Source organism: Furipterus horrens, unplaced genomic scaffold (genome assembly GCF_987537825.1).
Source record: "Furipterus horrens unplaced genomic scaffold, mFurHor1.1.pri manual_scaffold_4, whole genome shotgun sequence".
Classification (NCBI taxonomy): Eukaryota; Metazoa; Chordata; class Mammalia; order Chiroptera; family Furipteridae; genus Furipterus; species Furipterus horrens.
In genome coordinates, this window is record NW_028327174.1 from 42,615,432 (window position 1) to 42,636,625 (window position 21,194).

Sequence of the window (21,194 nt, forward strand, 5' to 3'; positions counted from 1 at the left end):
TGCATTCATGCCATGATGCCATTATTTTGGTACTTTTAAAAAGGAACATGAGATAAGTTTTTGAATTAGGCAAGATGACAGTACTCAAATAATATAAATCATTAGTTACAAACTTTTGAATACTTACCTGAGCATGAGACAAATATTATTAGAATTCAGTGGGTAACACTATCGTTAAAACGTGTGCCAAATGTGTATATAAAGGAGTATTAGAATATAGGTAAATAGCTAAATATTTTATCTATACCCAAGAAACTGCCCTGTTTAGCTCCCAAAGATTTCTGATAAAAGCTACAGCAGACACAGATAACTGAGTCCTATGTAACTCAAGTTTCTAAAATATCCATTTGGCTCTACGTTTCAAATAGTCATGGAAATCAAGCAGTCTGCATCATCAACAGTAGTATGGCAAGACAAAATTTTAAGTACTCAAAATGAAGGTACATGCTCAGTGCTTTGTAGTAAATCAATGGTATTTCCATTGTTAAACAAAAAGGCTTTTCTATTAAATTGTTTTCTAATCCTTTACATAAATTAATAAGAACTTCTGTTCTAAGTAGTATTTAATAACCTAATACTCTGAAAAGCTTTTCACTCACACATTAGTCCATGGGTTTCAAGTACACTGATTACTATGAAAACAACCTCACATTTCATTCAAACTACTGCTGAAAGGAATTTAGGAGCATAGAAGAAATTACTTGTAATTTAAATAGGCATTTAAAAGCATACTTTTGAAATTAATGCAATGTAGAATTCTGTTAAAGCAAAATTCCCTTTAATATTTGCACTAATGTGCTATTCTGGAAATGCTGAGAATGACAAGCAGATTACATGTCCTCTGAAACTTTAAAATATGACCTTCACCTAGAAAGGGCTCACAATTAGTTGGGGCTTTGGTCTGAACAAGAAGGCACTATTTATTGTACTTCATATGAAGTTAAGACAAGCCATGTGTGACTAACACAGTAGCCAGCTTCTATACTGTTCATTCTATTGTTTCAGGAAAGCACATCCTTCAGCTCCACCAAAAATCATAGAAAAGGTGAGTGAACAGACCTTCCAAAACATGTGTATGACATATATCGATAAAGAGGTATGTGTGTTTGGCCTTTTCTCAGGTATAAAAAATAATTTTAAAAATATAAGTCTGTGTCTTCATTTAAGCTACCAATTAATGCAGAGGCAAAAAGAATGTCAAGAGAAGGCAAAACAATTTTGGGAAATGTGAATCTAGCAGGCTGTTGTTGAAAAAAACAAATTGTGAAATATCTACCTTTTCTCATCCGCATCCTGTAAATTGCTTACCCGATTCAGTCTGTCAAGATTATAGGCCCTGCCCAAGAATTCTGAAAATCCCTACATGATTCCTTCTCTGAAAATAAATTCATCAACATACATTAACTAAAAACTTCCTCTTTTTTAGTTTTTCTAATATGGCATAATTAAATTAGATGGTTAACTAACTGAACATTCTAATGAAAACAGGAAAATACAAAATGATTCCAAAACTAGTGTATGAAAGTATTCTTGCTCTTTATAAAAATTAGTATGAAAATTAAAGTAACACATTCAAGTATTTAATTTTACTAAAGTGATTTATTTTGACAGTTCAAATAACTTTTTAATTAACATGGAAAGTTAATGCATATGTATATTTATATATGATATATTTATATATATATATATAATAAACATACTCTCAAAAATTACCCCTACACACAAAATCATGACAACTATGTCAAGTATATCCAATTTAGGAAGAATAAAAGGGACTATACAAAAATTAAAATAGTAATTATGTGAGAAAAGTGTCATTATATGATGGTATTTTTCTTTATTCTTTTATCATCTTACATTGCATTTAAAAATTAAAAAATATATATTTTTGGTTATACACAAATACTGCATAATTTAGATATTAAATAATATTAAAATATGACTTCTAAATAAACCACGGTGTAGTTTTAAAATAATCCACATACCTGAACCAACCTCTTTTTCCTCTTCTTCAATGTTGTTTTTGATGCTATCATATTCCTCATCAATGGTCTGATTACCACGCATCTGAGACAAAATTCTACGGGCCTTTTGAGTCTGTCCTTTCTGAATAAGCCATCGAGGGCTTTCAGGTAAAAAGAGAAAGCCAAAAAACTGTATAACTGCTGGAATTGCTGCGAGTCCCAACATGTACCTGCAATAAAAATCCATGTTATTATAAAATTGGTCTTATTAGTACCACATTGTGAATAATATCTAATGTTAAATTGGTCAGAATGATTTTGTGTGTGTGTGTGTGTGTGTGTGTGTGTGTCCAGAAAAAAAGGGTATTTTTATGCTCTCTCACACAAATTACTATGAAAAAGAATGGGCAAAAGTCAGAATTATGTAGACACTTTCTGAACCAAACACATCATGTAAAACTCATAATCACCATCCCTACCCAATACTAACATATGTAACATGCATATAATTCTATATTCTACAATATAAAATGGGATTAAGACAAAACTCTGATCTGCTTAAAAGATACACTTTTCAATAAAGTGCCCAAATTAAGGAGTTATTTCTGCTCTTGGAATGACTAGTTATGATTTTGTTTTGCCATCAAGCATCATGTTGACCCTCAATAACAAAGGAGAGAAAACCCATATGAAAAAAAGATGGAGTTGGAAGCAAATAATCATTAATAAAATTATAGAGATGCCTTATAGTATAGCTTGGTATTAGGTAGCTTGATTCCTCCAACTTTGTTCTTCTTTTTCAAGATTGCTGTTGCTATTTGGGGCTTTCTGTGGTTCCATACAAATTTTTAAAATATTCAGTTTAGTTCTGTGAAATATCAATATGTCATTGTTATCTTGATAGGAATTGTGCTAAGTCTGTAGATTGCTTTGGGTAGTATGTACATTTTAATGTTAATTCTTCCTATCCATGAACACGATATGTGCTTCCACTTATTTGTATCTTCTTCTTCAATTTCTTTCTTCAGTGTCTTATAATTTTCCTAGTACCAGTATTTTACATCCTTGGTTAGATTTATACCTACATATTTTACTCTTTTTGAAGCAACTGTGAGTAAAAATGTTTTCTTAATTTCCCTTTCTGATACTTCATTATTGGCATATAAAATGCAACTGACTTCTGGATATTAATTTTGAATCCTGCTATGTTACTGAATTCATTTGTTAAGTAGTTTCTTGATGGAATCATTGAGATTCTCTATGTATAGTACCACAACATCTGCAAATGAAGACAGTTTTACTTCTTCCTTTCCAATTTGGATACCTTTTATTTCTTCTTCTTGTATGATTGCTATGGCTAGGGCTTCCATTACTATGTTGAATAAGAGAGGTGAAAGCAGACATCCCTGTCTTGTTCACAACCTTAAGGGGAACAATTGTAGCTTTTGCTCATTGTGTATGATGCTGGCAGTGGGTTTGTCATATACGGCCTTTATTATATTTAGGTATGTTCCCTTTATTCCCACTTTGCTCAGAGTTTTTCTCATATACGAGTGCTGGATTTCATCAAATGCTTTATCTGCCTCTATTGATATAATCACATGGTTTTTATCCTTCATTTTGTTTATGCGGTGTAACATATTTATTGATTTGCGAACGTTGTACCACAGTATGGAGACAACTCAAAAAATCTAAAATAAAACTGCCTTTTGACCAAGCAATCACACTTCTGGGAAGGTATCAGAAGAAACACAAAACACTAATTCAAAAAAACATAAGCACCCCTATATTCACTGTAGCATTATTTACAATCATCAAGATATGGAAGCAGCCCAAGTGTCCATCAGTAGATGAGTGGATAAAACAACCATGGAACATTTACACAATGGGATACTACTTGGCCGTAAAACAGAAGAAAATTTTACCCTTCCCGACAACATGGATGGCCCTGAGGACATTTTGCTAAGTGAAGTAAGCCAGTCAGAGAAAAGCAAATATGATAAGATTTCACTCATATGTGGAATCGAATAAACAAACTGAACCAAGAGGCAAAATAGAGACAGACTCATAGACAGAGAGAAGGCTGACACTTCTGAGGGGCGGTTAGTGGGTGCAGGGACTGAGCAGAAAGGAAAAAGGACTCATGGACATGGAAAACAGTGTGGGGATTGCAGGGTTGAGGTTGAAGGAGGATAAGAGGGATAAAGGGTAACAGAAAAATACTGTAAAGAAATTAAAAAATAAATTTCAAGAAAAAAATGATACAAATGCAAAAAACAAAAACAAAAACAAGAAAATGAAAAAACCCACCCTGCCTATGTTGTTTTAAGTTATATGTCATCTTTTTTAAATATCTGGCAAATTTCTACATAGCAAATAAAATATTTTAAATCCATCAGAGAAATACAAAAATAGTAATATGAGTACATCAATATAAAAGATCTCTACAAATTATTCTGACCATCAGACTAATCTAACATCTCTAGAACTCGATCTTTTTGAACTAAGGGATTACATTAGGTAAACTTCAAAGTGTCTTTCAAATGAAAATTTCTATGAATCAAGGACATCACAATGTTTTCGTTTTTAAAATTAATTTTATTGAAAATGCTCTTACAGTTATCCTGATTTTTCTGGCTTTGCCCCCCCTCCACCCAGCACTCCCCACTCCCTCCCGCAATACCCCAACATTGTTCACATCCATGGGCTATGCTTATAAGTTCTGTGGCTATTTCATTTCCTACACTGTACTTTACATCCCTATGGCTATACTGTAACTACTTACTTGTACTTCTTAATTCTCTCACCTCTTCGCCCATTCCCCTACACCCTCCTCTCCCACCTGGCAACCATCAAAATGTTCTCTGTATCCATGATCCTCTGATCTTCTTGTTTTTTAGATTCAGTTCTTGATATATTTGTATTTTTTGCCATTTTATTGTTCATATTTTTGTTGCTGTTCTTCTTCTTCAGTAAGTCCCTTTAACATTTCATATAATAATGGTTTGGTGATGATGAACTTCTTTAGTTTTTTCTTGTCTGGGAAGCTCTTTATCTGCCCTCCAATTCTAAATGATATCTTCACTGGGTAGAACAATATTGACTGTGGGTCCCTGCTTTTTATGACTTTGAATATTTCTTGCCAATCCTTTCTAGACTATAAAGTTTCTTTTGAGAAATCAGCTGAGAGTCTTATGGGAACTCCCCTGTAGGTAACTCACTACTTTTCTCTTGCTTTTAGGATTTTCTCTTTAACCTTCGGCATTTTAATTATGAAGTGTTTTAGAGCTGGCCTCTTTGCATCCATCTTGTTTGGGACTCTGTGCTTCTTGGACTTGCATGTCTATTTCCTTCACCAAATTAGGGACATTTTCTTTCATTGTTTTTTTTCAAATAGATTTCAACTTCTTGCTCTTTCCCTTCTCCTTCTGGCAACTCTATGATTCAAATGTTGGACCTCTTGCAGTTGTCCCAGAGGCTGCTTACACTATCTTCAGTTTTGTTTTGTTTTGTTTTTTGGATTCCTTTTTCTTGTTGTTGTCCTGATTGGTTGTTTTTGCTTCCTTATGTTCATCCAATCAACTGTTATTTCCATAAATTGTTCTCTGGGGATCTCCAAGGCGGATCAAACAGTGTTAGCCAGGTAGATGGAGTCTCAGATATTGCACCAGCTTGCTGGCTCTGTTGGGGGAGGGTTTAAAAAAGGGACAATGGCCTCTCCTCCCCTTGATGCCAGACACTTCAATTTTTCCCTGTATGCCACTGGTGCTTTTCAAGCTATCATACCGGTGCTGGAGCTCAGAGGGAATAAGTCTGATTAAGTGAGTCCATGTGTGGGTTCTTTAGGAATTACCGCTTGGGGCTATTGCAGTTTCTTCCACTGACTCAATTTCTGCTGGTTTTTGCAGCCAGAGGTTGTAGGGACTTATCCTCCTGGCACCTGAACACTGGGGTAGGGGACCTGGTATGGAACTGGGACTCCTCACTCCCGAGATCTCCCTTCTGAATTTTTATCCACCACACGTGGATGAGAGACCAGTTGATTCCACATCTGTGCCCCTCCTACCAGTCTGGAGGAATGTGGTTCTTCAATTCCATAGTTGTCAGACATCCACTGAACTTGGTTTTTGACAGTTCTGAGTGATGGTTGTTCTACATTTGAGTTGTAATTTTGGTGTGGCTGTGCAAAAACACAAGCCATGTATGCCTACGCCACATTCTTGACCGGAAGCCTGGGTGTTTTCTGTTGATCCAAGTTCCCTGGGTATGTTCCATGGCAGATTCATAATGGCAGAGTTCAGAAGACCAACTCCGATTACATAACAACCATGCTCATAGGTATTAATAAACCAGCGAGAAGTCACCTGACTCAATACACTTTTCAAAGCTATTCTGACTTTTTTTTTTAAATAATGTATTTGTTTATTTTATTTTCAGAGAGAGGGGGAAGGAGAAAGAGAGGGAGGGAAACATCACTGTGTGGTTGCCTCTCACTCGAGCCCCCAACTGGGGACCTGACGTGCAACCTAATAATGTGCCCTGACTGGGAATCAAACCAGCGACACTTGGTTCGCAGGCCGATGCTCAATCCACTGAGCCACAGCAGCCAGGGCTACTATTCTGACTTTTAAGCTGTTAAACCCAAAGCATAGCAGCCTTGAAGGCTCCAGATATATATCTTGTGAAAAAGTCCATTATTTTTTAATAAATTTTATTTCATAAACAGCAAGAAAAAAATACAATTGTCACATGGGTGTTAGGAATAACTCCTATTTTAAACAGTAGCTAAAACTACTTGTGGAAACAGAAAAATTAAATAAGATTTATAAATAAACGTGTTTATGAATGACTGGATGAATCACTTGGCCTCCAGTATTAACAGAAATCTTATTAGAAATGTTTTCTATTTTAAGCCATGGGCTGTGATAAAACTGAATCACTCCTTCCTCTGCTCACCCACAGAGCACAGAGGTTTAACCTCAGTCTATGTCACTGAGCCTTGTACTGTATGAAGTTATCTACCTGTCCCACTGGACTGTATATTTAACTTTGTTTCAGCGCAGTCCCTAATAAAGTATATTGAACTTGTAAATGTTTCATAAAATGACACAAAAGCAGTTTTATATCTCAACTTTCTGTATTAAACAGTAAATAACCTTGCTTCACACACACACACATATATGAATATCTTATGCAGCAACTCCCTTCTGGATCATTTATCTTGGCAAACTTACTTGCATAGTAATTCCAATGAAACATTTGTTATTCTAGAAACAGCTGGACCTTCCCTTCTGAAGATAATTCATCTAAAGAAGGGCTATGTAAGAATTTTCAGAGAAGAGCTAGAGAGATCTGCTCAAAGAAATGCATATTTCTGGCCTCTTCCCCTTAAAAGTTAACCTGTATAACCAAATCTGTTACTTAATTGTAGGTTTTATTGTTGTAAATTAGTGATCTTCAACTCGTATGCCACAGCACACTGGTGTGCGGCAAGAATTTTTAAAACGTGCACTACCTGACTACTTAGGAGCACTGACTTCTTTTCCCTTAGACCATCAAATAAACTGACAACAGCCAACAAAACAATAGCCATCCAGTGTGAATGAATCAAAATCATACATATTTTTTGTCAGATCAGCAAAGAAGTATTTTTTGGTGTACCGCAGAACTTTAGTAGTCTGTGTGTGCCAGGAGATGAGAAAGGTTGAAAACTGCTGCTGTAAAATTTCTGTTTGGTTGCAGTCTCTTAAAGAAAAGGTTATATATACATAATTGTATTGGCAATTATTGCCAATTACTTAAAAGCAATAAAAAGGTAAACTGGATTAGAAAATAAATTCTAAAAGTCCTAAAAATGAAAGTTTTTATTTCTTTTACCCCTTTTATGGTCTGTCCTTCTGTGCTCCGAACACCCTTTTGTGCTAAATTCAGACTAAAGAGCTGCACAGAGTACTTCTAAGGAGCACCTGAAATAAATATAGAAACTGAATCATTTTCAGGCCTAAAGATGCTCACATAATACTTCGCACTTTACTACCCACTATTTAATTCTAGAACACAATAGCTTTAAAAACTAAAAGAAAAAATAAAAGGGAAAAGATAAGGAGTAAAGAAAAATGCAAATATACACATTAGCTAGCCTATGTGTCCTAGGTGAGCTACAGAAGACAGAATACTTTAGCTCTAGGCATTTGAAGTCTGTTAAGTGCCAAGAGACTAGGTCTGAAATTTACAATTCAATGCCCTAATGCTAGGATGGGGATAGTAAAGCCTGATTCCAGAGACCACCCAAGATAAAACATCTTTTCTACATTTACATCCTAATGTTTCTCATCTAGAAGTAGAACAAAGGAACTTATTTTTACTATATTGTAATTACCTTTCATGATAAAGATATTTTGACAGGGCACCTAATGTATCACCTTGAACACAATAAACATGCTCCTGAAGGCATTAAAGAAAAAGATATTTTGATAGGAATAAATTTCCCTGGCTTTGTAGAGATCAAGTTCAAAAGATGGGTTGGGGTTGGAGGCGGGGGAGGTGAGGGAGTGACAGCTGTGGTTTATGTCTGAGAGAGTAGAGGAACAGACCTGGGTCACACTAACCACAAAACCCTGGTCAAGTTACTTAAAACACTGTAATGCTCAGGTGATGGTGTCCATCTCATAAGACGGCTAGGATAATTAGGTGAAAGCATTCAACTGGTACCTAAAATGGCGAAGATGTTCAACAAAAAGTGTTTTCTCCTCCCTGAAATCCTCTACCCTCAACCAATTCAATGCAACTTGTCTATCTCAGTTGTATCTTCCACAGACATTTGGTAGGTAGAACTACCTAATTCCTTTCTTGAGGAAAAAAGCCATTCCTCTGATGATGTGCAGATTGCTGATAAATAACAGGTTGCTTTGCTGGAGCACTGAAGAGAATTTTTATCACGCAACTCAAGAGCAGCAACTCTATAGATACACTTAGTGAGGGCAGTATTAGGGACTCACCCTCAGTCCCCTACATCCAAGGAAATCAGGAACCAGATAAATGACAAGGAGTATACTGACATGACAAAGCGTATATTGATAAACTAGGGCAGTCAATCCCTAAACAAACAAGTAGTCCCCTACTGATATGAGGGATCTCATTATTAGTTAAATTAAGGGTTCCAAACCAGGCTTCTCATTAGAATCACCCAGGGGCCTTTTAAAACACACCAGTGTCCAGCCTCTACCCAACCACTAATTTTGATTAATTGGTCGGGACTCCAGTCCCAGGGAATTCCATTTTATTAGAAGCTCCTGGATGGTGCTAATGTGCACTCAGGGCTGAGAACCACTGATCTAAGTGTTTTAAAAACCCAGGGGTAAAAGTGGACAATAAGCACCCCAAGTACATATCTTGGGCAAAAGCCATTTGCCTCCTGGAGGGGAGAGCACACCAACTTGACAGGAAGGGAAAGTACGTTGGCTTTAGCAAAAACGCCAAGCTTTCATGAGTTCTAGAAATCTTTCAAATGTTCTTTGGCATCATGATCACTCAATGAAAGGTATTTTTTAAACTTTCTAACTGAAATTAATGAACGAGCTATTTTCTGGTCCAGCTAGCAATACCAGCACATGCCTACCAGAAAATGGAGGACAGGCCCTCTAATGGTGAGTAGCGCTTTCAAACGATGTGGCTGGGATAGCAATCAACAACACAGACGAGCCCAGCTATTTCACCTCAGGGTAAGCCTTCTTCGTAGCACCAAGAGTGAGTTTCTGGGAATCAAAGAACGCGTTCGCGGTGCCAGCCTCCCCACTGTGGCTGGGCACACCTGCTGCTGCTGAGGGCCACATGCCAGACACGAAACTAGACAGGTCCTTCACGGAACTGAACAGTCGCCATCATTCTCATTTTAAAGGAGTCATATGCCCTCATCACCTATGAAGCCAAAGACAAATGTCCTCTAATAGATGGCCATTTCAGACAGAATTTTGCAGTTCCCTTCTCTGAACAAATAATGTGATTTTCTTATAACGTGGTCCACTGATATAACACAACAAACACATTCCTTATTCTCTAGTAGTTCCACAAGGATGATGATTATGTTCCAAACACATGAAAATCTATTTGAATGTACAAACTCACGTGGGACATGTAATCATTTAACCACAATAACAGCAACAGTAATAGCTAATACACAGCATTAGTTTTATGTGCCAAGCACTGTTCAAGGGGCTTAAGATACCTTAACTCATTTATCTTTGTAACAACCCGAGGAGGTGGGTACTGTTATTATCCCCATTTAAAGACAATCAAGCTACAAAGAAGATATAGACCTAGTATGCAGTGGAACTAGGATTAAAAGCTGGGCTGTATGGCTCCTATAACAAATGTTTACTGTAGTCAAGCTAAAATAAATGTTTAATGAGTAGTTAACTTAATTCTGCAGCATTCATAAAAGGTAGCATTAACTGACCTCAGTCTCATGTGTAAAGACTTCTGATGCTCCTTTCAGAAGCTTTACTGTTCACTGACCTCTGTTAAATGCAGCTGCTCACTGGAGAACAGCTGGGTGAGGGGGCTAGTGGGGTGCAGTCACCCCCCACACACCAAGCACAGCTCCTGACACAGAAGCACCCACCGGGCGGGGGACCTGCAAGCTGGACTTAACCAATACAGACCTGCTAGTGGCAAATGGAATACCTCATTATTCTCTTGACGTCAGTGTGTTACTATGAACATAGCTTAATATTAGTTAAAAGAATCTCACTTATAAGGGTAAAACATGTGTTGCTTGTTTTGAACATTGTGCCAAACTGAATTTTTATTTTATTTGTTTTTAATGTACATAGGTAAATTTTCATGTAGGAAAAACATAGGTAACAAGGAAGTACACAGTTCAAAAGATGACTAGAAGCAAAAAAATTTGACTTGAGATTTATCTTTAAAAAATATTGTATACTATAACAAACATAATTTATCTAAAGTTGTTTTTCCTCCATACTTCAATTTTCAATCTTTGCCTTTCACAGGCCTCCCCAAGCCTCTCCCTTTCCAAAAGAAATTATGCAGAAGGAATTATACCCCGCATCTACATCCCGTTTATTTCTCTTCTCTCCTCAGTTTTCTCCCTTAAATTCCCAAATGAAGTTTGTCAATGCCTTACAATAGAAGAGCTATATGATTTATGGTTTTAATTGTAAGTCAAGCCATAACAGAAAAACGATCATAGCGAAAATAAATGTATTACAATGTTACATTTAAAACAAATTGTATGCAATTGTTTTACCAGCTTTAAAAATTTTTTTATTTATCTTCACCGAAGGACATTTCTTACTCATTGCTTTTAGAGAGAGAGAGGAACGGAAAGAGAGAAACATCGATGTGAGAAACATCCATTGGTTACCTCCCCTCCACACCCAGGCCGGGGATCCGACCCTCAACCCAGGTATGTGCCACGACCGGGAATCAAACCCACAGCCCTTCGGCAACAGGACACCACTCCAACTGAGCCACACCAACCAGGGCCTGTTTTCAGAGCTCTTGAAAAGCACACTAAAGTTTTTTGGACACTGCAGTCATTTAGCCAATTATCCTCTGAAGAGGCCACAGGAATATTAAGGTACCATTCAGTAACCACTTTCTTACTTATCTCCCAACCTCATGTTGCGAAAAGTATACATTTTCAAACCAAATCTCTACCTTGTGTTTTTCTAGTCACAGAGATTCTTGACATTTTGAAACACTACAGTTAGCTCCGTGACAACCTCTGAAATTTTATCCAGGGTACGGTGAGGGTTTTTGGCAATATTCTCTAATATTGAGACCATAGCTACAGATACATAAGGAAAAAAATACTGAAAAACTTCAAGTAACAAAATTGCATTTGTAATTCTAATAGTTTTATTTCCATCATCTGTCTTCTAACTAGCATTCTGTTTATATCTATTCGTTATTGATTTACAAATCGTGCCCATGTTTGCCCATTCTGAATAGCTCAAGTAAGTTAAAGGAATAGCATAAATATTAAGATGCTATGCTTGCCCCAGTCGGTGTGGCTCAGTTGGTTGGACGTCGTCCTGCAAACAAAGGTAGTTCAATTCCTGGTCAGGGCACATGCCTAGGTTGCAGGTTTGGTATCCAGTTGCTGTGCATTTGGAAAACAGCCAATCATTGTTTCTCTCTCACATCAGTGTTTCTCCTCCTCTCTTCCTTTCTTCCCATTCCTACTCTCTAAAATAAAAAATTAAAATTAAAAGTTTTTAAAAGATGCTATGCTTTATGATTTGAAGCTCTAGTTTCAAACTGACATCCTTTCACTTATAACTATAAAACAAATAAACTAAACTTTTTTTTTTTCCAGCAACAGTTCATTGAAAATAAAAAGGCCCACAGTTAGAAACATTTCCCTAATGAAGATTGACTGTGCTTGCTTGGAAAGCTAAGGCTAAATTTCTTGTGTTCTTCCTGAGCTTTTTACCTAGCTGACAACTTCTGAATGTATATTCAGTGTCAAACTCGAAGACAGTCATTAAGCATCATGAACAAACTTAAGCAGAGATAGTGTCATGCTATTTCAGTCCAAAAACATCCCCCAACCGGGAGCTTTCCAATGACAGCTCTCATTATATCGTGTTTAGGATAGTGAAATATTTTCCCCTTAAAAAGGCATAATCCGACCCCTTCAAACTACATCCAAGAACACTGTTCCTTCAGCCCTATATCTAGAGCTACCTGACTTGATGTACAACGTTCCTAAGGATTTTGACTTTTCTTTAAGTATATTTTATTATGTTCTTACAATAGTTTCAATTTTTTTCGCCTTTTCTCCCCTCTGCCCAGCACCCCCTTACCCCAGCAATCCCACCCCCGTTAGCTCATGTCCATGGGTCATGCATGTAAGTTCTTTGGCTTCATCCTTTCCTATATTATTCTTAACTTCCCCCTGTCTATTTTGTACCAACCAATTATGCTTCTTAATCCCTGCACCATTTCCCCATTTCTCCCCCTTCCCCCTACCAGCTGATAACCCTCCAAATGATCCCCATACCTATGATTCTGTTCCTATTCTGGTTTCCTTAGTTGGATTTTGTTTTTATTTTTTTATATTCAGTTGTTGATAGTTGTGAGTTTGTTGTCATTTTAGTGTTCATAGTTTTGATCTTCTTTTTCTGAAATAAGTCCCTTTAACATTTCATATAATAATGACTTGGTGAAAATGAACTCTTTTAGCTTTACTTTGTTGGGAAGTACTTCATCTGCCCTTCCATTCTAAATGATAGTTTTGCTGGATAGAGTAGTCTTGGTTGTAGGTCCTTGCTTTTCATGACACTGAATACTTATTTCCAGTCCCTTCTTGCCTACAAAGTTTCTTTTGAGAAATCAGTTAATAGTCTTACAGGCATTCCTTTGTAGGTAACTCTCCACTTTTCTCTTGCTGCTTTTAAGATTCTCTATCTTTCGCCTTTGGCATTTTAATTATGATGTATCTTGGTGTGATCCTCCTTGGGTCTAGCTTGTTTGGGACTCTCTGCTTCCTGGACTTGTATGTCTATTTCCTTCGCCAAATTTGGGAAGTTTTCCTTCATTATTTTTTCACATAAGCTTTCAATGTCTTCTTCTTCCTCCTTGCCTTCTGGCACTCCTATGATTCGGATGTTGGCATATTTAAAGTTGTCCCAGGGATTCCTAAGCCTCTCCTCATTTTGTCCAATTCTTGTTTTCTCATTCTGTACTGGTTGACTGTCTTTTTCTTCCTTATATTCCAAATCATTGATTTGGACCCCAGTTTCCTTCCCTTCACCACTGGTTTTGTGTGGATTTTTTTTCCTTCCACCTTCACTTCTTCCCTGATGCGTTTGCCCATACTCAAGCATATCTGTCAAGCCTGTGAGGATCTTTATCACCGGTGTTTTGAATTCTGTGTCTGTTAGGTTGGCTATCTCCTCGTCTGTGAGGTTGCTATCTCCTCATTGCTTAGTTCTCCCACTGGAGCCTTGATCTGTTCCCCCTTTTGGGCCATACTTTTCCGTCTCCTCTTCTTGACAGGCTCCTATGTTTGTTTGCCTCTGTGTCTTAGGTGGAGCTGTCGATCCTGTTACATTGTAAGGGGCGGAGCCTTAGGTATTCGTCAGTATAGGGCAACCTGTTTCACCACATTGTGGCGCTGTATGTGGGGAAAGGGTCTGAGAGGGAACAATGCCACCTGCCCAGGACTCACCCCTTTTCCAGGCACTTTTCCACTTCCGTATGGGACTGGCACCTCTCTAGCTGTTGCCCTGGCTGTCATTCCCAGAGTGGGTGGGTTTGTGGACGTTCTAGGACCATGGAGGCCCTTTAAACAAGTGCACTCTGCTGAGAGACTGGCAGTTCCTGCCTCCGCCCCAACCCCCACAGGTTTGCACAGTCAGAAGCAATGAGGCTTTATTTTCCCTGGAGCTGGGACTGTGAGCTGTGAGGTCTGGTCAGGAGCTGGGAGAGCTCCCCAGGTGTCCCTCCCCACTTTTTAAGATGTGTAACTACATCTTCCACTAGCCTGCTGCTGCTACTGCCACCACACCGCATCCTCTCCGCCCTGGCTCCACCCCTCCTGTCTGTCTGGATGAGTATTTCTTCTTTATATCTTTGTTTGCTGGACTTCCATGCAGTTTGATTTTCTGGAACTTCTGGTTGTTTCTAGTTTTGAGGTAGTTGTATTCCTTCTTACTTGTGGAGGGAGACCCAGCATGTTTGTGTAGGCCTCCATCTTGGCCAGAAGTCACAAATCCAATTTTTCTTTATTATACTCATACTAAATAACCACGAGTGATGTGTTTACTAAAATACCTCCATTTTTGAATTTAGAAAAGACATGGTCATTATTATATATCAATTACAAGATATTTACCAAATGTAAATTATGACTTACGTAATATTTTTCTACTTAAGGCAAAAGTTTTAAATGCAAAATAATAACACTGAATTTAGCCACCTACTATAGTTAAAATAATTTCATAACATATTTTTTAATAACACTGAATTTAGCCACCTACTATAGTTAAAATAATTTCATAACATATTTTTCAATTTTAGTTCATGATTCACAACTCCATTTTAACAAATCAGAAAACACTGCCAAATTGAGACCCCTTGCTGGTAGGCTCTTTTTTTCTGCCATCAAGGACCATGTGGAACACTGACACTGACAACTGATACAGTACACCTGGTAATCTGATGGCAGCTAGACAGTAAACATGAGACCACGGCTGGAGGTATGTAAGAAAAAAAGAAATCAATACGGCACAGTGGAAATCGTTCAAGTACAAAGCATGTGATATTTGATCATCAAATGACCGATTTTTTGAAAAAGCAGGTAATTTGCTTTGACAGAATAACATAAAGACTACTGAAACAAATTAAATGTATTTGCACAGATATTAGGCAGAGAGTTTTAAGTAACATGGCAAAATGCATTTGACTTGCACAAAATTCATAGTACTAATGGTGAAAATAATGCTCACATAACCATACCTACACAATTATCCTCTTTTTTCAAATTCTGAGAATCTTCCGTATCTAAAACTCTGGGCTAGGGACTATGGAGATACAGCAATGATCAGCAGACATACCTTGCTTCAAGGAGCTTATACTCTAGTAATCATCAAACAAAACAGGATTGTTTAATTGCTTTGACTGGGGTTTAGGCATAGTGTCGGAGTAAGGAGAGAAAGTATTTCAACAAAGGCTATTAGAAAAGTATCATGGCAGAAACAACATATGAACAACAATACAATGCAGGAAAGAAATATAATGGAGGAAGCCTGCTCAAAGTTCAAATTAACTTTTTTGTAGGTAAAATTTGTATACAATAAAATGAAGAGACCCAGTGCTACAATACTGTGAGATCTGAGAAAAGTATACACCTTTGTAACTGCCATCTCAATCAAGAAAGAGAACATTTCCATGATGTCAGAAAGTTCCTTTATAATCCCCTTCTTCCCAGTGAATGCTCATTGCCATAGACAAGCAAAGACCTAATTTCTGTCGTCACAGCTTATTTTGCATGTGCATGAACTTCATATGAAACCATGGAGATTCTACTCCTTTGTTTCTACTGTCTTATAATCATAATACTTTAAAGATTTATCCCTATTGTTGTTCCTTGTTTCACTGATTTATCTATCCTTACCAGACTGTCTTAATTACATTATCTTTACAGTAACTCTAGTAATAGGACACTGAATCCTCCAACTATGTTCTTCAAGATATAGTTCAGGCAATTCTAGGTTCTTTGCATTTTCATAAAAATTTTAGAATCAACCTGTCCATCTTAAAGATCATCTTTGCTTTGCAACTGATCATAAAAGAAAGCATTCAGGCTTTCACCACTCAACATAAAGTTACAGGGTTTTTTGAACATGTCCTTACTGAGTTGAGAAAGTGTTTTTCTGCTTTGCTGAACGGCTTTACCATATATGAATATTAGTCTGTGAGGTGTTTGCTCTGCATATATTGAGAGATTATATAGGTTTTCCCCCTTTGGATAATTTCAAAATGGTGACTTGCATGAATTAATTTCTTATGCTAAATGAAGATGTTTCAAAAAAAAAAAGAGAGAGAGAGATCTGGTAATGATTGATTATCCTTTTACACCTCGCTGGGATCAATTTTACTAGTATTTTGTTAAGGTTTGGCTCAGTGGATTGAGCGTCGGCCTGCGAGCTAAGTGTCGCTGGTTCGATCTTCCAGTCAGGGCACATCAGAGAAGGAAAACTCTGACTCCAAAAAACCTCCGCTGCCTTGCGGCATACCTCTTCAGGGGAAAGGCTAAGGGAGTAAACCCCGACAGAAAATCTGGAGCCGGAGTCCCTAAGGCGGTTTGACGTTGTAGTCAACACCGGCAACTCCTGCGGCGCACCTGAACCCAAGCTGTATTGACTCCGTCTTTCCCTTGGACCCTTCAGCTGCGAAGAGAGGGGGGGTCTGCTGCATGGGCAACAGCAGACCCTCCATATCACCCTGCCCAGGCTCTGTAGCTTCAGCTTCACTGGAGAGGACACCCCAGCGTCATTGCAAGATGTCGATTCAACACGGGAGGAGACAGATACCGTGTCACTCCCGAGTCGGACTGCACAGCCATTCTCGGCGGTGCAGATAGACTCTTAAGAAGCTACACCATCGTCTCTCGAGACGGACGGCTGCCGACAACTTCTAGACACTGTCTAGAATTTTCTTTTAACAACTTAGGCCACAGTATTAAGAGTTATATTGGCCTCATGTACCCAGATGGGAAATATTCCTTCCACCCCCATATTTTAAAGGTTTTGTTTGAACTTGAATTTATTTCTTCCATAAATGTTTTATAGAATTCACCAGCAAAATTATCTGTATCTGAAGTTTGTTCTGTGGGCAGGTAATTACCAATAATGATTCAATTTGTTTAAAAAATACAGGGCTATCCAGATACTAAATTTTGTATCTTCTCATTTTTTGCTCAGTTCCAATTTTCACGCCAATATGCCCATTCCATCCAATTTGTTGAATTATAGGCACAACGTTGTTCACAGTATTACCTCGTTATCTTTATAAGTCCAGAGAAATGATGTACTCTTTTACTCCTAATATTGATGAATCAATCTAATCAGTTTACCAATTTCATTAATTTCTTCAGATGCTCAACATCACTACTTGTCAGGGAAATGCAAGTCAAAACCACAGTGAGATATCACCTCATAGATATCAGAATGGCTATTTTCATAAAGACTAGAAATAAGTGTTGGCAAGGACGTGGAGAAAGGAAACCATTGTACATTGTTTGTAGGACTGTAAATTGACCCAGCAGTTCCACTTCTTGAGACTTATCTGAAGAAAACAAAAACACTAACTCCAAAAGATAAATTCTCATGTTCACCCCAGCTTTCTATTGGGTTAACATTGTTTTTCTTTGAAGATAATATCCCATTGTCTCCTGCCCGCCGCTGTTTCTACTATCAAGTCTGCCATCACTTGTATAGCTGCTCCCCTTCATGTAATATGCTTTTTTTTCTCTCTTGGATCCCAACCTTCCCTGTATATTTTGTTTTCATTTGATTATGATATGTCTGGATATGCTCGTCTGTGTATTTATCCTACTTGGGATTCCCTAGGGTTCTTGAATCAGTATTTAACACATTCACCAAATTTGGGAAATTTTCAGCCATTATTTCCTAACATATTCTTTGCCCCATTCTCTCTCCTTCTTGAACTTCAATTACATGTATATTAGACTACTTAGTATTAATTAGATGTATATAAAATGACTCAATGTTGTACCCTAGGCCACTGAGACGCTCTTTATTTCTCTTCTACCTTATTATCTTCTCTTTCAGATTAGGTGATGTTTATAGGTCTATCTTTGAGTTTCCAGATCCTGTCTTCTGTCTATTTCAATTTGCTTTAAAACTCATCTAGTGAGTTTTTTAAATTATTTTACATTCTAATCCAAATATTGTACTTTCAGTATTAGAAAAAAGAAAGAAAAAAACATATATAGCATTTCTCTGCTGAGATTCCCCATCTGGTTACTCTATATGACTCTCATTTCCATTAAGACCTTAAACACATTTAAAGTAGCTATTTTTAAGTCCTTTCCTAATTCCAACAGCTGCAATCTGCATCATCGTAAAGTCTGTATTGACTGAATTTTTCTTTTAATTATGACTCACTTTTTCTTTTTATTCACATTGTCTAATACATTTTTGTATGTGTTCTATGTATTGTGAATAATAAAATGTAGAAACTCTAGATTTTCTTTTCTTCTTCTCAAGAATGTTGACACTGGCCTATCAGGCACCTTAAATTTGTAAAGGCTTGGTTTTAGACTTGGTAAGTGTGACTCTCACTTTAGACTTGGCCTCAAGAAAAGTCCCTGGTCATGCAACAATGTCTTTACTCCTAAGGCATGGTCCTCCTGGGGTCTTACTGGAAAGCTCAAGCTGTTGGTCCCTCTGACCTGGAAGGTTTCAAAGTCCAAAAATGTCATTCCTCCTATGGGCAGGAAATAACATCTCTCTCAGCTTTTACCACCTTCTGTTACTTTCTGCCAACTCCATGGACTCTCTCCTGTATATTCATAGTTCAGGAGTCAGAAAACCACTTGGAGTCAATTAATATTCAGATTTGAAGTCTTCCTCCTCTATGGATCATTCTTTTCCTGGATTTCCCCCCTCAAATTCCAACTGCTCTGGCCACCGCAAACTCAAGCCACTGACACCACAAGTCAATAAAACTGTAGTTTTCTGCTTAAGTTCTAGCTGCCCAGCCTCAAGGATTGAGGGATGCCCTCTGGGAGAAAGCCATTAATATAAGTCTCACCATGAACCATTCACTTGAAAGATCAAATACTCTTCAGTCCCAGTCCACCCTTGGAACTGGACCTCTTCAGTGTCTTTAAAATTTTCTTATATTCTGTCAACGGTTTATAGTGGTTATCCTCAGGGAAGGGTAAATCTTATAACAAACCACTCTCATCAGTAAACCATATTTACTTTTTACCTGCAAAATCCAGATAATTAAATGTGAGAGCAATTTTTATTGCCAGCTTTAGATGCAAGATATAGTCAAGCTAAAACTCTCTGGAGATAACAGCAAACAATACATAGTAGCATTTAAGAGTTTGTATGTATGTTCACAGCCATTAACTCATTTAATACTGTACAATTACTGAAACATCAGCTACATGAGGATATTAGAGCTTAAATTAATTCATGTGCTGTGAAAGCAAGTCTTAAATCTATTCCTTCCACTACACTATGGTACCTTACGGTAAACAGTCCTATTTTAATTCTGTCAACAAAATTATAAAAAATTCAGAATTAACATATTCACTTGTAAATAGGCTGCTGACCAAATCCATCTTTCTTAAAATGGCCACTGCAGTTAAAATTTTAAGACAAAAAATGCTTCATAGTCTATATTTTGGATAGAGCCAAACACCAATAATAATCTATTAGTACTAAATTATAAGAATACTATCCCAGCATAAATTTGTTTAGAAATGTCATCCTCTTTTAAATATCATTCTAAAAAGCATCTTATTGACAAAATTTTTAAAACTGTGAAATATTCTGGGGGAGGGAGGCTCGTAATTTTTTCATCCCAAAGTTATATTATTTTAAAAATTATTTTCTGCGACTTTGAATAAACAAACTCAAACTCAACACATTGTTAAGGAGCCTGCAATGGATTTAAAGTTCTGTTCACATCCATTGAAGACTACTAGCCGTTCCACACCACCCTGTGACTACCAGACAATAACTGCAGCCCTCCGTCTAGCTGCTCTCAACTTCTCACTTTTGCCCAAACATGGCTTTTGAAAATTATATTTTACCTAGAATGTCCCTCTCCCTCACTACGCCCAAACTCTTTTATTCAAAAAAAGACTCAGCTCAAATATCTTTCCATTGTGAAGCTAAGTTACTCACTCCCCAGGGAGCTCACATCATTTAACACTATACAGTATTCCTTCGCTTATTGCGGGTATTACGTTCTAGAGCCCCCCACAATAGGTGAAAATCCGCAAAGTAGAAACCTTACATTTATTTTAGTATTTATATATACTTTAAGACTTTATAAACCATTCCCACACACTTATAAACCGTTCCCAGTCCCTTATTAACCTTTCCCACTCCCTTATTAACCTTTTCCACACTTTTATAAACACTACTTACGTTCTTAAACATATTCTACACTCTTAAACCTACGTAACTTTAACAACATACATATACAGTACCGCAAAATCCGCGATATAGCAAAAAATACGCAATAAATAATAAAATATATTCTTAAAAATCTTGCAATACAGTGAGGTCGCAATAAGTAAACTGCAATATAGAGCGGGACTACTGTAGCTCATTTAATTAACATGTTGATGAAAGTCTCTCCTTCAGAAAGGGAGGTCCTTGAGGACAGATATGTTTCTTACTGATCTTTTATCTCATTATGAAGCACAACTGTAGTATACAGTAGATGTGTGAAAAAAAAATTCTGAATAACAATGATTTTAATACTAACACGTCTCTAATAGTATCACTTCACTATGTCGCACCTATATTCTGGCAGCAACCTCATAAATAAGTTCTCTGAATTAATCCAAGAGCCAAGAGTCCCAATAAATTCTGAGTATCACTGTCATATTTATCTTTGACTCATATTACTGCATGCCCTGCTCAAAAAATAATAGCTTTCCTTTGCCTTTAGATAAAAGTTCTAGCCTAAAATTCACAATCTCCAGAC

At 37.2% G+C, this 21,194-nt stretch overlaps 1 protein-coding gene across 1 annotated transcript in view; it reads right to left on the reverse strand.

Moving 5' to 3' along the window:
* SLC2A13 (solute carrier family 2 member 13) overlaps nt 1–21,194 on the reverse strand; it is a 293,233-nt gene that overhangs the window by 211,696 nt on the left and 60,343 nt on the right. Inside the window, exon 3 of the mRNA XM_090275514.1 lies at nt 1,986–2,194. Coding sequence (XP_090131640.1) covers nt 1,986–2,194 — 209 coding nt within the window. The remainder of the gene's footprint in view (nt 1–1,985; nt 2,195–21,194) is intronic.